The sequence below is a fragment of the Podarcis filfolensis genome, assembly GCF_964270895.1.
Source record: "Podarcis filfolensis genome assembly, chromosome: 18".
Lineage (NCBI taxonomy): Eukaryota > Metazoa > Chordata > Lepidosauria > Squamata > Lacertidae > Podarcis > Podarcis filfolensis.
The window spans coordinates 12,985,426-13,000,314 of NC_139622.1; the positions used below are offsets into that span (position 1 = coordinate 12,985,426).

Here is a 14,889-nt window from a genome sequence, read left to right on the forward strand (position 1 = left end):
ATTCAGCAGAGTCTTCACCTGTTGAACTTCTGCAAACTTAAAAAAGAAGAAAGTAGAGGAGATTACAAATTGGAAGGGGGCCCGAGGAGGGAAGGATCCGGCGACTCAGCTGGGGAGTGGTGAGAGATGTTCCGTTCTTGCTTTATTATTCCTCATCTTCCCAGTTTAAAGGAAAAAGAAAAATGACAAACGAAAGGGAGGCGACCGGGCAGGAAGGGGTTAATGCGGCCGGGCGCGCGTCACGGGCGAGGGGGTGGGGGGAGCGCGTCAGCAGTGACGTCAGGCCCGGGACTGGTGCGGGGGAGGCGCGCAAGTGAAAGTGTGCGGGGGAGGCGAAGCTGCTGCCCCTCCCACTTAGCATCGCCCCTTCCTCATTTTAAAGCCCCAGTTATTTCGGTTTCCAGCTCTATTTTGCTGCCTCCGCTTTTTGCATTTCGAGAGCATCCGAGGCGGGTTCTACTCCCGAGTAAACCCATCCAGCCCCAATGGCTCACTTAGGCCCCCTTAAATTTGCAGTGCGTAGGGTTTGATTGGAGGCATTAGCAAATTATTATAGATCAGCGCTTTTTTCCCTAAAAAAAAAAATGTTAAGGGGTCCTCTCATTTAGACTTAAGAAAATCACCATTTTATAGTTCAAATTGGGGGAAATAAATCCAGTAAATGGACAAAAGATTCACAAAAGGTTTAGGGGCCTGCGTACCCCCAGAAAAAAGGCATTTCCAATCTTAGCCAATTCTTATAGATTACTATTATTACTGATTGCATTTATATCTCCCTCAATTTTCCCTGGTGAGTTTCCCCCCTCCTCGTTTAATCCCCACCACAGCCTTGTGAGGTAGGCAAGGCTGAGAGTGGCGTTGGGTCTCTTCCAGGTCCCAGCCCAACACTAATCGCCCTGCAGTCCTCAAAAGCCTTTTTCTTTTGGCATAATATTAAAATAATAGCAATCCTGCAATAGCTTTTCCAGGGGGCGTGTGATGGCAGTGGGCGGGGCAACCATTCAAAACATTGCCTTTTGGACACTTCAGGCTTGTTTCTGTCCACATTTGCGCAGCCCCTCTCTTTCCTCAGGCGGGCAAGCAAAGGGGGCTGGACTGGATGTCCCTTGGGGGTCCCTTCCAACTCTACAATTCCACGGGGCATGAGCAGAGCGCAAGGGCAGCCCGTTTGCAGCCAAGGAGAAGCAAGGAAGATGCGAAGGAGGGCCGGCAAGGCGGGTGGCCTGCGAGAGAGAAATTTTGGGGGGCAGCTTTTGGCCTCCCCACCCCTTTGCTGTGTTGGGGGGCAGGTCCCTCCCTTCTCAAAAGTGGGGGCCCTGCAGCTGTGCCCCCAAAGTCCTGCCCTTTCACAGCACCGCTGCCTCTCTGGCTGCCCCCTGCCATCCCAGGGGGCTCCTCGCCCACGCAGGAGCAAAGAGACCTGGCCTGCCCTCTGCCAGCCTCACCCCCTGCCAGCAGGGCAGGAACGACCCACGGCTGGGTGGGGGCGAGAGATTGTATCGCAGTGGGGCTGGCCGGCCGGCCGGTCTGCAGCAGCAGCAGCAGCAGCAGCAGAAACTGGCTTGTATCCCAAGCAGCACACGCCCAGGTTGGAAGGACGGAAAATCCAGGCACCAGATGGAAACCAGGCCTGTGCCCACCCCAGGGCGAGAGCGGAGGGCAAACCTTCCTTGCGGTTTCACGTGTCACTTGTGAATGCCACCAGGGCAAGGGAAGCTGGCTTGGAAAGGGGTTTCTTATTAGTCATCATCAACCTTTTATTCGACCGTCAGTCAGAAAAAAGTACATTTGTCAATACACAGTTAAAACATCCAGGAAGATTTTAGAACTTAGCCAACACTAAAATGGGCTAAACAGATAGCCCCATATCAATACAGTCAATGGGTTTCTTATTATTATTCCCCTTGAGATATCCTATCTCCTCTCAGCCCCCTCTTTCTGAGGCTAAACATCCCCAGCTCCTTCGACCGTTCCTCATCAGGTTTCCAGACCTGGATCATCTTGGTCTCCCTCCTCTGCCCACCTTCCAGCTTCTCAACATCCTCCTTAAATTGTGGTACCCAGAATTGGACGCAGGAAGCAGCTGGCGCCTCTCCTTAGATGGGGGAAGGAGAAACCTTCATCCCTCAGCTGTTGCTGAACTCCCAGCATGTGTGGAAGCAACACTCAGACGGTCACAGGTGTCCCCACAGGCCTCCTGTATTATACACTGGAAAGAATTTATTTGCCTGTTGTGGATCACATTTTGGGTTTTGTGAGCAGGCAGCTCTGCTGGGCTCCCAGGAGTTCTCAATTTGCAGAGAGAACGGGGAAGGGAGGGAACCCCAATCCCCAAAGATGAAGGCGAGGTTTGCTCAAGGCTGAGTCTGGGCGGGGCGCCTCGGGCGTTCTCCTCTGGGTCCTCCTTTGCTCCTGAAAAAAACCTTTCTCCCTCCGCAGAAACCTTTCCCCTTGCAAATCAGATTGGAAACCCTCCCCCTTGTGGGTCTGGCAGGCCTCCCAGTGAGGGTCTCTTGCAGGGGGTGCCCTCCTGTGGGGCATAAGGAGGGCGGCACGCCCAGCGCAGCCCCAGAGGCCCAGCCAGAGCCAAGGAGTCCCAGCTTCTAATTTGAGCTCTTTCCAAAGCCCTGCCCACGTTCCATGGAGACTCCGCCAACCCCATAATTAGTGGAACGGGACAGGTTTTGCGGCCGGACCGACTGGTTCAGACTTTCCGTGTTGATGAGACGCTCCTTCTTCGGATTCCAAACCATCATATCTACGTAGCTTGTGAACTGAAAGGTGACTTTCCTCCACCACAGGCCCCCAACCTAGAAGAGGTCCTCTCTGTCAGACCCTCCAGGTGTCCCCATTTTCCAGGACAGTCCTGGATTTACAGAAGCCTTCAGGGTTGCTGATTTGATCCTGTTTTTCCTTAGGATGTCCCTGTTTTCACGGGAGAAAGGTTGATGTTTTGGTTTGTCGTCAGCAAAGGTGCTCGATGTGATTCTCCTGCCCAAGGCACATAACTGGGAAGATCCATTTGCGGGCACCCAATTTTGGCCTTGCACAGGGCACACCGTATTATGAAAGATGACCAAAGTCCGTCCGTCCCCCGTTAGCAATGTGTTTTGGGAAAGCTCTCTGTGCATGCTCAGAGGCATGCACCTTCATTGTCACACTTCACGCAGCCAGAGGAGACAAACAGCTATGCTTTAGAAATGATTGAAGCAAGGGCAACTGGCACACAGAACAACTTGAGGCTCCCAGCAGAGACCCTGGTCAGGCTTGGGAAAGAGCCAGGCTTGGGTGGCCACTGCGATGGCAGCATTGTCCCTGCGCGGTCAAAGCCAGCTCTGATTCCCAGCGCCCTCAAACTACAGCTCCCAGGATGCGTGGTTGGGCTGTGTGTGTGTCTGGTTCTGCTCAGTTTGGTCACAGCCCCTGAAAAAGCCTTCAGCTGGGTGCCTCCCCCTTTTGAGTCCCCTCACCTGGCCTGGATCTGGCCCCCTCTTCTTGGGTTGCCCCCCCCATCTCTTTCCCAGCGGAGGAGGCTGCAAAATTAAAAGCAGCCTTCCAGGGCTTTCTAATCCATCCCAGGCTCTCTCTGCCTTGGCGCTGTCCCAGGATGGGGGGAGCGAGGGAGAGCAGCCCTTCCCGGCTGGGGACGCAGCCAGAGCCAGCCTTGGCCTAACCCTGCTGGAGACTGCAGAGGCACCTGGCAATTAAAGAAGGGGGGGAAGCACACACAGCTCAGGCGCTCCCCCTTCGCTCCCCCCAGGTGCCCTTGGAAACCAGGGAAGGTGTCCTAGGCAACCGCAGGTTGTGACGCTGTGGCTTCACGCAGGTTTTGCACAGGGATGGAGGCCTCTGCGAATCTCATTTTTAAAAGTACATCAGCGAGGAACAAAACAAAACAAAAGCTGTCAGGGAAGGAAAAGCTTAGTACAGATTTGTTTTTTGGGGGGGAAGATGAGGGTCAGGAGATGTCTTACACTTAGGGATGTTGAGTCGGAATCTCACTTGCAACTTGAAGCCACGGTTTGAGTTCTGCCCTCCAGAGCAGGAGAAAACCGACTCATGCGCTTAGAAAGTTGACGTCTTCCATGTGGCAGGCCTTGAGATGTCTCTCCTCTCAGGCTCCTCTTTTCCAGGCTAAACACGCCCAGCTCCTTCAACCGTTCCTCATCAGGTTTTCAGACCCTTGATCATCTTGGTTGCTCTTCTCTGCCCACCTTCCAGCTTCTCAACATCCTTCTTAAATTGTGATGCCCAGAACTGGACACAGGATTCCAGGTGTGGTCTGACCAACGCAGAATAGAGGGAGGACTTCCCTTGATCTGGACCCCAGATGTTTAGTGTCCTGTTGATGCAGCCTAGAATAACATTGGCTTTTTTTACTGCTGCATCACACTGTGGACTCGTGTTCAGACCCCTAGATCCTTTCCACATGTCCTGCTAGTGAGCCAGGTGTCCCCCATCCTATATTTGCACATCTAAGTACAGAACTTGACATTTGTCCCTATGGAAATCCAGTTTGTTAGCTTGAGCCCGGTTCTCCAATCTGTTAAAGTCATTTCAAATCCCGATTCTGTCTTCTGCGGCATTAGCTACCCCTCCCAGTTTGGTGTCGTCTGCAAATTATACTTGACCCCACCCAGGAACAGCTGTGGGGCAGGATTCCTCGGGGGTCCCTAACAAATGGACAGATCTGTGGTTCTAGCCCTGACCACTGAGCCTGCTGGCTCTTGTGAGGGTTCAAGTCCACACCTGCAAAGCTACAAGGGAAGAGGATCTGCCGCTTCTCTGTTTACTCCTGAACATGAATCTCTTTCCACCCCCCACTGTTTGGCCGCTACCATTTTTAATTTTATTTTTTTATTTCCCCCCCAAATTGGGGGGGGGGGGAATCAGGGCTCCTTCCCTGCATCCCAGCCCAGATTCTTCCAGGGGGCCTCAGAAGCCATTGACCGTGACATCTCAGGGGAAAAGGAAACCTTAATAAAAAGAATATATAAAGGAGAGGCAACGGGGGGGGGGGGGGAGCACAGAGATTATTTTTATCCGCTGAGCAAAGGCCTGGAAGCATTTCTTCTGCTCCGCTTGGTGCGCAGCTATTCCAGAGTCGAGTGGCGGGGGCTGCCGTGACTCACGGCTCTGGAAGAGAAGCGCGTCTCCCAGAGGGAGGGGGAGAGAGACACTTTGGCTCCCATGGGTGCTGGAATGAAACACCCGCTTCCACCCCACGGAAAAGGCCGTCTTGCCTGCTCACGAGGTGCTGCAGGGAAAGAGTGTTCAGAGATAGTAGCGAGCGAGTTAGGGGGAGAGAGGCAGAGGGCTGTCCTGCCCTCCAGCCTGCAACCAGGAGACACAAGATCAAAGGAAAACGGTTCAGGAGGGAAGAGGAAATGCTCAAGCTCATCACGTTCCAGGCCTATCTAGCTCAGTATTGTCCACCCTGACTGGCAGCAGAGGCTCTCCAGGGTTTCAGGCAGGGGATGGGACCCCCTGCATGCACAGCAGATTCTCTATATCAGCTGCCGCAATTGAGGAAAGATGCCCTGCATGGGGGCTTCGCTTTGGGGGTGCCTGGCTGGCCACTGTGGGGCCACGATGATGGCCTGGGTGAGCCAGCTGCCGCAGGGCTCTTTGGATAATGATAATAATAATAATAATTTCTTATTTATACCCTGCTCATCTGGCTGGGTTTCCCCAGCCGCTCTGTGTGGTTCCCAACATAATATTACTACTGATAATAATAAAGCAATAAAACATCAAACATTAAAAGCTTCCCTAAACAGGGCTGCCTTTAGATGTCTTCTAAAAGTTGGGAAGTTGTTTATTTCCTTGGCATCTGATGGGTGATTCACAGGGCGGGCGCCACCACCAAGAAGGCCCTCTGCCTGGTTCGCTGTAACCTCACTTCTTGCAGGCAGGGAACTGCCAGAAGGCCCTCAGGAGAGGGACCCCGGCGTCCGGGCTGAATGATGGGAGTGGAGATGCTCCTTCAGGGATACTGGGTCGTTTGGGGCTTTTAAGGTCAGCACTGACCCTTTGAATTGTGCTCAGAAACGTCCTGGGATGTCCTCATCCATTTAAGAAATCTTTCAAAAACAAGCTTTGCCTGGGAATCCAAGCGCCACACCCGCTTCTGGATCCGGCCAGCTTCCAGAACCAAATTTCGCAAAGGGCAAAGTGTTCCAGGGCAGGAGCTGCCTGTGGGCGGAGGGGGCCGAGACAGGCCACTTCCACTAGCAGACTGACCGCTCCCTGAGCCTGCCAGCTGAGGCGGGGCACTGCCATGATACGGACTTCTTGCAAGATTGTGAAACAGCAAAAGCAGATTTGCAAGCTCTGTTTTGAGAACCGAAGGGGAACGGGAGCTCTCTGGGGCCCCTCCGGCAGAAACGCAGACACCAAACAGCTGATTCCAAGTTTATTCTGCTCGTAAACTTAAAACTGGGTTACAAAGCACGTTTTTTTTATTTAAAAAAAGGAGAAGAAAAGGAAAGAATGGTTGCAGCTCGTTTGTTCTGGCTCCGACCAACTGCTGGTGATATCATGGAGGCGGCCGATGCAGCCTCCCGAGAGATTCTCAGAAGGGTCACACAAGTGGGATGCTTTAGATCTGAGGCTGAGGCAACAAATTCCACCTGGGAGGGAAATGGGTGTGTGGAGAATTTGGAAGCAGAGATTAGCCCGACTCCCTCCAGATGTTGCTGGATAGTTCTCATCAGCATCCCAGAATATCGGCTGTGCGGATGGGAGTCGGAGTCCGGTAACATCCTGGGGGATGAATGGACGCAGATCACTCCTGCTCACCAAACATCCCTGGGAAATGGGAAACATCTGGGGGGCAATGGGCTGGGGGGAAGGCTGAACAAGAGAGACAGGAGCAGAGGGAGGCTGGGAGACTAAACTCCGGCTGAAAAGGTATGTTCCCACAGGTGTGATGAGGTGGAAGCAGCAGAATTCCCTGGCCCGGCAACACCTTTTCATCCAACCCCACTCCCCAAAAACTGAACCCGGAGCTGAAGTTGCCTTTGACAAGTCCCATTTCCTAATAAAAAGAAAGCTACATCGTTTAATCCTGACACTCTGAGCGGAAAGCCTCGCTCGTCCTCTCCGTTACTGTCGTTCCAAAGGCTGGCAAGGCGTTTCTCTTGCCAAAACGATTCCAAAAAACAAAAAAGGGAAGAGGCGAAGTCGAATCGCCCCTCCAAAAGGTTACCTGGATTCTCAAATTAAGAGCTAAACTGTGTGTATGCGCTCGGGGGAGACGCTTTAAACACTCATTTCTAATAACTGGAACTTAAAAGCAAAAAGAGACTCCCCTGAGGTGCATGGAAACAGAGGGACCTAAGAGTTTCTTTTGTGGGCGAAGAGGGACGGCAGACCAGCCTTCCTGGCCTGGCACTTGAGTCCGGGGCGCCATCTTCGGCTCCTCACTGCTTGGCTGCCTGACGCCCGGGCTTCTTCTCCTGCTGTCCTCCTCGGCCGCTGCCTGGGATCCCCCCTCGTCCACGGCCGCCAAATACACCTGGGGGGGAGGGAGAAGAAAAGAGGAAGGGGCTGAGCTCAGGGGAACCCCTTTGCCACTCACCCAGCCACTCTGGGCGGCTCCCAACCGAATATTAAAAACACAATACATGCATTAAACCTTAAAAACTTCCCAACACAGGGCTGCCTCCAGATGTCTGCCACGGGGACCGGATTAAATCGACCAGCGGGCCGGATTAGGCCCCCAATACTGAGTTTGGATATGCCTGGCTTATAAATAAGACTGTGGCGTCTTTATTCTCTTAGGAGGAATTCAAGGGGTCTTACCAGGAAAATATTAGAACGCATTTCAATCTGAAGAAGCCAGACTGAATTGTGTATTTTCTGAAGAAACTCACACGAGTTTGCAACGAGTTTTCTGCTGCGTAAGAAGGGGAATGCACTCTGCGAAGTGGGGAAACTTCCTAGCACGAGTTAGGAAGGATGTTAGTAAACAACATATCAAGGCCGGGAGCCCCCTGATGTGGGAGATTCCCCTGCCGCCCCTGAGCTCCGGAGAGGGGCTCACCCCGGCCGGTGCCGCCGACTCCGCGCCCCTTCTGCTGCTTCTGCTGCTGCATCCCGCCGCGGCCTCTCCCCTTGGACACCACCTCCTCCTTGACCATGTCGATGATCTCGTCCGGGATGCGAAGGTACTTGATGGTGCTGCCGCGGATGTAGCACTCGGGCATCCGCCAGAACTTGTCTCCGTCCTGCTCGAGGGAGAAGGAAGAACGGGGGAAACCAGGACCAAAACAGATTAAAAAAGAAAACGACTCCAGACAGAAACAGAATGAAAAGAGCGAGTTCAATAATACAGTGGTATCTTGGTTCCCAAACGCCTTGGTTCTCAAACTCCAAAAACCTGGAAGTGTTCTGGTTTTCGAGCGATTTTTGGAAGCCAAATGTCCAATGCGGCTGTCGGCTATTGTTTCTGCACCAATCAGAAGCTGCGACTTGGTTTTCAAACTTTTCGGAAGTGACACACACTTCCAAAATGGATTAAGTTTGGTGATTTGTTTTTGCTCTTTATTTTGTGTATTTGTTTTTGAGGTGTTTTTAGTTCATTTGTTTTTGTGACTGTGCGGAACCCAGTTCAGCTACTGATTGATTGATTGTGTGACTGTGGAAATGGATAAAAGCCCCCCATCCAAACAATGACTGTCATCAGTGCAGGTAAGAAAAAAATAATAATTTTAATTTTTATCATCTACAATACTGTCCTATTTATTTTATAGCACAGTGCATTGATTATTGCTTTCACTTTATGGATCAATGGTCACGTTAAATGGTTGTTTTAGGAGTTGTTTTTTAAAGTCTGGAACGGATTAATCCGTTTTGCATTACTTTCTATGGGAAAGAAGCGCACCTTGGTTTTGGAACGCTTTGGAACGGACTTCCGGAGCGGATTAAGTCTGAGAACCAAGGGACCAATGTACTGCTCTCTCCCTATCTTTCTTCCTTTGAACGTTTTCCTGCCCAACTGGAGGCAATCTCAGGCAGGCGGCCTACAGCCCCTTTGTTTTGGAAGCTTCGTGCTTCTTGTTGCAAAACCGGCTGACACAAACGCTGTCTTTTTAAAGCTGAAGGGGAAACCCCATTTCTAATCCTGCCCCCAGTGTGGTTTCTGCCAACCTGCTTAGCTCTGCGCTAACATTTACCTCCCTCTCTTCCGGAGGAGACTCGAGTTTTGTGCAAAAATGGCTCCTCCCATGCTGAGCTGAAAAATAAAAGGAGTCCCCCCCCCCCAGTCTCGCCAGTGCCAGAGCCCGGCCCTCCCATCTCCGAGAAGGTTGGGCTGGAAGGCAGCGCCACCTAATGGACAGCGGGCAAACAGCACCCCACCAAAAGGCAGAAAAGGGATGCTGGTTTGCAAGGCAGTGTGGCGCAGGGGTTAGAGAGGGGTTCCCAAATTTGTGAGAGCGCTCCCTGGGATGGTGGGGTTGTGCTAAGAGGCCCCTAATGGGCTGGCGCCAAAGGTTTGGATGACCCTCAGAATGGGTTTTTTCTGCTTTTAACTTACTTTATTGAACTTTAAAAAATAACAACACAAAATGAAAATTATCCATAACATCCATTGCCTGCTCTCAAACTTCTGCACCACACTTTTGGAATAAAAATCTGCTCATGCCACACTCATTCTCAAAAGCGTTATCATGGATAAGAAATACATTGGAAAAGAAAAAGGAGCAGCTCCTAGCTCTGCTGGATTTATAATGTAGAGCACAACTGCGTTGTAAAATGGCCATTTGGAAAGTATTAAGCAATGCAGTGCATCATTCCCAAAATAAAATGAGAAACGAGCCTCTTACATGTGTACCTTAAGTGGGTATACAAGCACAGGGAGAAGTGTGAGCTTGCAGTATCACTTGAAGATAACAGTAATAATAATATAAATAGTAATAATACTTACCCTGGACGTGCAGATGACTTCGCGCAGGTTGATGTTCATCCAGTTATCACAGCTGACCAGGTGACCATTGTAAGTCTCCCCATTCTTCAGCTCCACCAGCTGGAAAGAGAAGGCGGGAGATTAGATGAAGGAACTGGGCTCCCAGAGCACCAGAATCTTGGGGGAAACACCTGGGGCCCTCCAGGTGTCGGACAACAACCCCCCTCCGCATTCCAGAAACACCTCCCAGATCTAAAGAGGCACCTCCCTCTCTCTCACAGCCCTGGAGGCCTTTTGGGCAACATTTGACACCCCCACAGACCTTGATTTGCCTTCCCAAAGCCCAGGACAGTGGGACCTTGGTTCCCAAATGCCTAAAAACCCCCAAAGTGTTCTGGTTCCTCAGCGTTTTTCAGAAGCGGAACATCTGATGTCAACGATTGTTTCCGAGGCACCTGCGCCAATCAGAACCCGTGCCTTGGTTTCCGAACGGTTTCCGAAAACAAAAATGCAAAATAAAGAGCAAAAACAAAAGTGCCAAACTTAATCCGTTCCAGAAGTCCGTTTGACTTCCAAAATGTTCAAAAACCAAAGTGCAGTTTCTGATCGGTGCAGATGTCCCGGAAACAAGAGCTGCCAGCCGCATCGGATGTTCGGCTTCCAAATTTTTATCAAAAACTGGAAAACTTACTTCTGGGTTTTTGGAGTTTGAGAACCAAGGTCCCACTGTAGACCCCACCTTTCCCTCCAAGGAGTTCAAGGCAGCACTCATAGTTCTCCCCCCTTACAAGGCAGGCTAGTCCAAGAGGGGAGATTTGAAACCTGGTTTCAGTTCAACACTCTAACCGCTACACATCGCTGGCTCTGGTTTGGTTCTAGATTAGTCTTCCCTCCCCCCCATGCAGGCATTTAAAAATGAATAAAACTGGAGGTGCATCCAGCCAGTCTGAAATTGTACCGCTCAGCAGCGCGTCAGCCTCCTCCTCTGCAGTTTGACTGAAGGCTAGACGCAACCCGGACTCACCATGGGGTGGTTCTGCGCCGTCTTCAGCAAGGAGAGCGGAAGCTGCAAAAGGGGGGCAAATTGGGCAGGTTGAGAACCACACCTGGCAGGTAAAGGAGTCTTCACAGTCGAGCCGACCTTAATCATCGCCATGCTTTTCAGAACCTAAGCAGAGCCCTGCTGGATCAAGCCAAAGGGTCCTGCCCTCACACTGCCCACCCAGACACCCCAAAGGGAAGCCCCCCAGCAGGACTTGAGCATGCAGCCACAACTCTCCCCGCTCGAACCACCCTGAGACCTCCGGGTATAGGGCGGTATATAAATTCAATAAATAAGAATAAATCAGAATAATTGTGATTCCCAGCTGAACATAACCCTCAGCTTACTGGGCATCAGGGGGGCGCAGCAGCCCCCATTTCCTTACCTTGGAGGGAGGGAAATAAGCCCCCCTTCCACTCCCTTCCTCTAGCAACCTTACCCCAGGAAAACCATTGAGCTCAGTGGGGCCTACTGCTGAGTGAATATCTGGAAGATGTGGGGAGGGAACTACTTTGGCTGGATCCAAGGGGGAGGCACACAAACACCCCTCTATCACACGAATGCTGCAATCGCGCTCAGTTGGTCTCATCCCTAAAGGAACCGGCTTGCCTGGGAGGCGGGGAGGAGCGAAGCCCTTTTGCTTGACCCAAGCCCCCTCCCCACCTCCTTGTTTGACACTTGCGCCACAAGCCGGGCGGGGGCAGCAAGAGGGAGCCCCCATTGCCTTACCGGGGTGGGTGGAGAGAGGCCGCTCCACTGCCTTCCTCCAGCCCCCCCAGGCTAGAGGATTCCCACTTTCCCCTTCCCAGGACACTCCATTGAGCTGAGTGGGTCCTGCCCCTGAGCGACTCAGCTTACCTGGGCAGGGGCAGTAAGAGGGAGCCCCCATTGCCTTACCGGGGGTGGGTGGAGAGAGGCCGCTCCACTGCCTTCCTCCAGCCATCCCACTTTCCCCTTCCCAGGACACTCCATTGAGCTGAGTGGGTCCTGCCCCTGAGCAACTCAGCTCACCGGGGGCGGGGGCAGCCCCCCTTGCCTTTTCGAGGGGGTGGAGAGGCTGCTCCATTGCCTTCCTCCAGCCCCCCCGGCACCCAGTGGGTCCTGCCCCATAGCCAACCCCCCTGTGAGCCCCCCCGGGTTTGACCCGGGGCGGAAAAGCCCCTCCCCCCGGGCTTACTCCCGAGAAGACCCTCCCCAGCCCCCTCCCCCTTGCCCAGCCTCACCATCTTCCTTCCCGCTCACGTTGCTGCTGCTGCTGCTGCTGCTCCTCCACCGCCCCAGCAACGTCGACTTCCGCTTCCGGCTTCCGCCCGCCGAAGGCTTCGGCCTCAGCGCCGGTCCAATGGGGAGCCTCCGGAGCGGCGGCCGTCAAGCGACGGCGGGAGCGGCGCGCGCGACAGTGTCGCAAAGAGGCCGCAGGACGGAGGGTCCGCTTTACCCAGCAGGCCCCGCGGCGGAGAAAGGAGCGCCTTGCCCACAATGCAGCGCGGCGGCTGCTTCTGCCTCTGGCCAAGGAGGAAATATTACAGAAATATTGGCCTCCTTTTATTTTGTGGTGCGGTGTTTCTTTAATAAAAAAACAACTAAAATTAAAAATAATAAGCAATTTTTTTGTGAGCTCCTACTTGGCATGAGCTCAGCTCATTTTCTTTTCTAAATACTTTTAAACTAAAACCACAATTTCACTTTTTAGTGTGTTGCAAAATGGAAAAGAAATATGCACTACTGTATCATTGTGTGTGTGATTTTCATAGTTGTTTGGCTTTTTTGCAAGTGGATTCCCATTGTTTAATGCAGAAAAAGCAGGAAAAGCATCATCATCATCATCACTTTTAATTTGTATACCGCCTTTCTATCTTACAGTACGCAAGGCGGTTTACAAGCTGAAGAAACAAAAAATGCACACCTTATAACCATCAAATGCAATACAAAAATGTGATAAAACACCTTTAAAATAGGCAGCCTACATCAAAAAAATAACATCAATTAGAATAGTATAAAATAATAATATCAACATGTAAAAGTGAAACAGAAATCCACTCAACAGTTACAATAATATCTAAACTATAATCAATAAAACAACAGCAAGCCGCCCACATGTACATAAAACAATACAATACACCTTGAGAAGCCGAGGGTGGGGCAAGGCAGGCGGAAGGAGGCCTTGCCTGACGGAGTCTCACAAATCACAATCCTGTATTGAATGTCTCTCCCCCTCCTGTTTCAGTAGCAAACAGTGGCTGGCAGGGATGACCTTGGCTTGAATTCAAGGAAGCCAGCACTCGGAATAGACGGAGCAATATCCATCGGCCTTGAGCAGCAAGCAGGCGAGGGAGAGAGGAAAAGGACAAGGCTGACTCATGCTGTAAACAAAGAAAATGCCCTTCTTCCCTTATGGGGTATCCAAGAGCCCATATAGAGTCCTTACATAGGTTCCCTATTGGTAGGAGAAGATAACAGAGGCCAGCCAGAGAATATTGAGAAGCAAAGCAGCTCGTAAGCCTGATCTTTATTGATCTGTTGCAACAGGGTGCTCCCCTCACCCGCAGGAGAGAGGAGGAACCCCGAAAAATGGCGAAAAATGACTTTTGAAATTGCCACCCTGTACATCAAGACCACCCCCAGAAACATCATACATACATCACAGAAGGGGTGTAACCTAAGACCACCCCTCAGATACATCACACCTACATCACAGAAAAGGCGGTCTAAAACAGAAATTTGAACATTGTTTTTCTCCTGTCGTTGTTTATCTGGCAGGTTACTTGATTGGATTTCCTGGGAAGCCTGGCCAGTCTTTTGTAATGATAAATACTTAGTTCCTGGCCAGGTCACAGGCTCACACCCTATTCATATCTTAAATGTATCCTTAAGACAGGATTTGTGAAGGAAAAGACAATGGGGAGGCTTTTCCACTTTGACCTTGCAGAGAAAACATTTGCTCAGTTTAGGAATCAAAATGGTTCTAGGTTGGTCTTCCTGTGCTGATCTATGTACGTGCTCGGTTGGTACACTTATGAACATTACCGTATATCTAAGACTGTTGTGACGTGGGGTTTGTGATTTCAGCTCTCTTGACATAATATGCTGGAGACAGTTCTATAGTAACACTTCTTTATTAAAGCAAACAAGACTGAGAACTGAGGAGGGGAGAGCTACATTTATAGGGACAGGGAACTAGCTAGAAAGGATACATTTTGGAGGGAACAATATCAGGCAATCACAGTCCTGCCTTTTGGAGGAAACCAATAAGACAGAGGATCCAAATACAGCAGCTTAAATGAACCAATAGTAGCTGTACCCTCTGGAACCAAAAGGCAGTTACTTTACCCTAATGCAAATACAGACAACAATAATACAGATATAAAATCCTTTGACTCAATACACAACAAAGACCATAAAATTCCTATCACACTCACGCCGATTTAATGGCACCCAGAAAGGAACCCCACCTTTGCCGTGGGGCCTGGCACCTGCTGCCTGTCCTCTGCCAAACTGACTCCGCTGCCCTTTCGACTTCAGCGGCTCAGATAGTGGGCAAAGGTCTGCTGCCCTTGTGGTTGAATTATAATATTGACTGGATGAGAACTCTGGCAGCTCCCCTCAGCGGAAGGATGGAAATAATTCTGGATTGGCATTCTTGTATATTGGCCGAGGTACCAGCCATAGCTGTCAAGCGTCCCTTATTTGGCGGGACAGTCCCTTATTCCAGGGCCATGTCCCGCTGCTGTCCCTTATTGATGATGTCCCTTAAATAAGCTCCTGAAGGTAATGGGGCCCTTTCTATGTCCAGCTTGCTTTGTCAACAACAAATTGTTGCGGTTTTTTTCTGTTGAATATATTTTTGCTTGCTTGCTTAGTCATTTAGTCGTGTCTGACTCTTTGTGACCCCCTGGACCAGAGCACGCCAGGCACTTCTGTCTTCCACTGCCTCCCG

General features: G+C 51.1%; 1 protein-coding gene across 1 annotated transcript; it reads right to left on the reverse strand.

Moving 5' to 3' along the window:
* Positions 1 to 6,402: 6,402 nt before the first annotated feature.
* LSM4 (LSM4 homolog, U6 small nuclear RNA and mRNA degradation associated) lies at positions 6,403 to 12,282 on the reverse strand. Its single transcript, XM_083594989.1, has 5 exons — positions 12,176 to 12,282; positions 10,935 to 10,976; positions 9,932 to 10,030; positions 8,048 to 8,231; positions 6,403 to 7,519 (listed from the first exon to the last, which is right to left on the reverse strand). The coding sequence occupies exons 1-5, from the start codon at positions 12,176 to 12,178 to the stop codon at positions 7,425 to 7,427; spliced, it is 423 nt and encodes a 140-aa protein (XP_083451115.1). The 5' UTR covers positions 12,179 to 12,282; the 3' UTR covers positions 6,403 to 7,424.
* Positions 12,283 to 14,889: the final 2,607 nt, after the last annotated feature.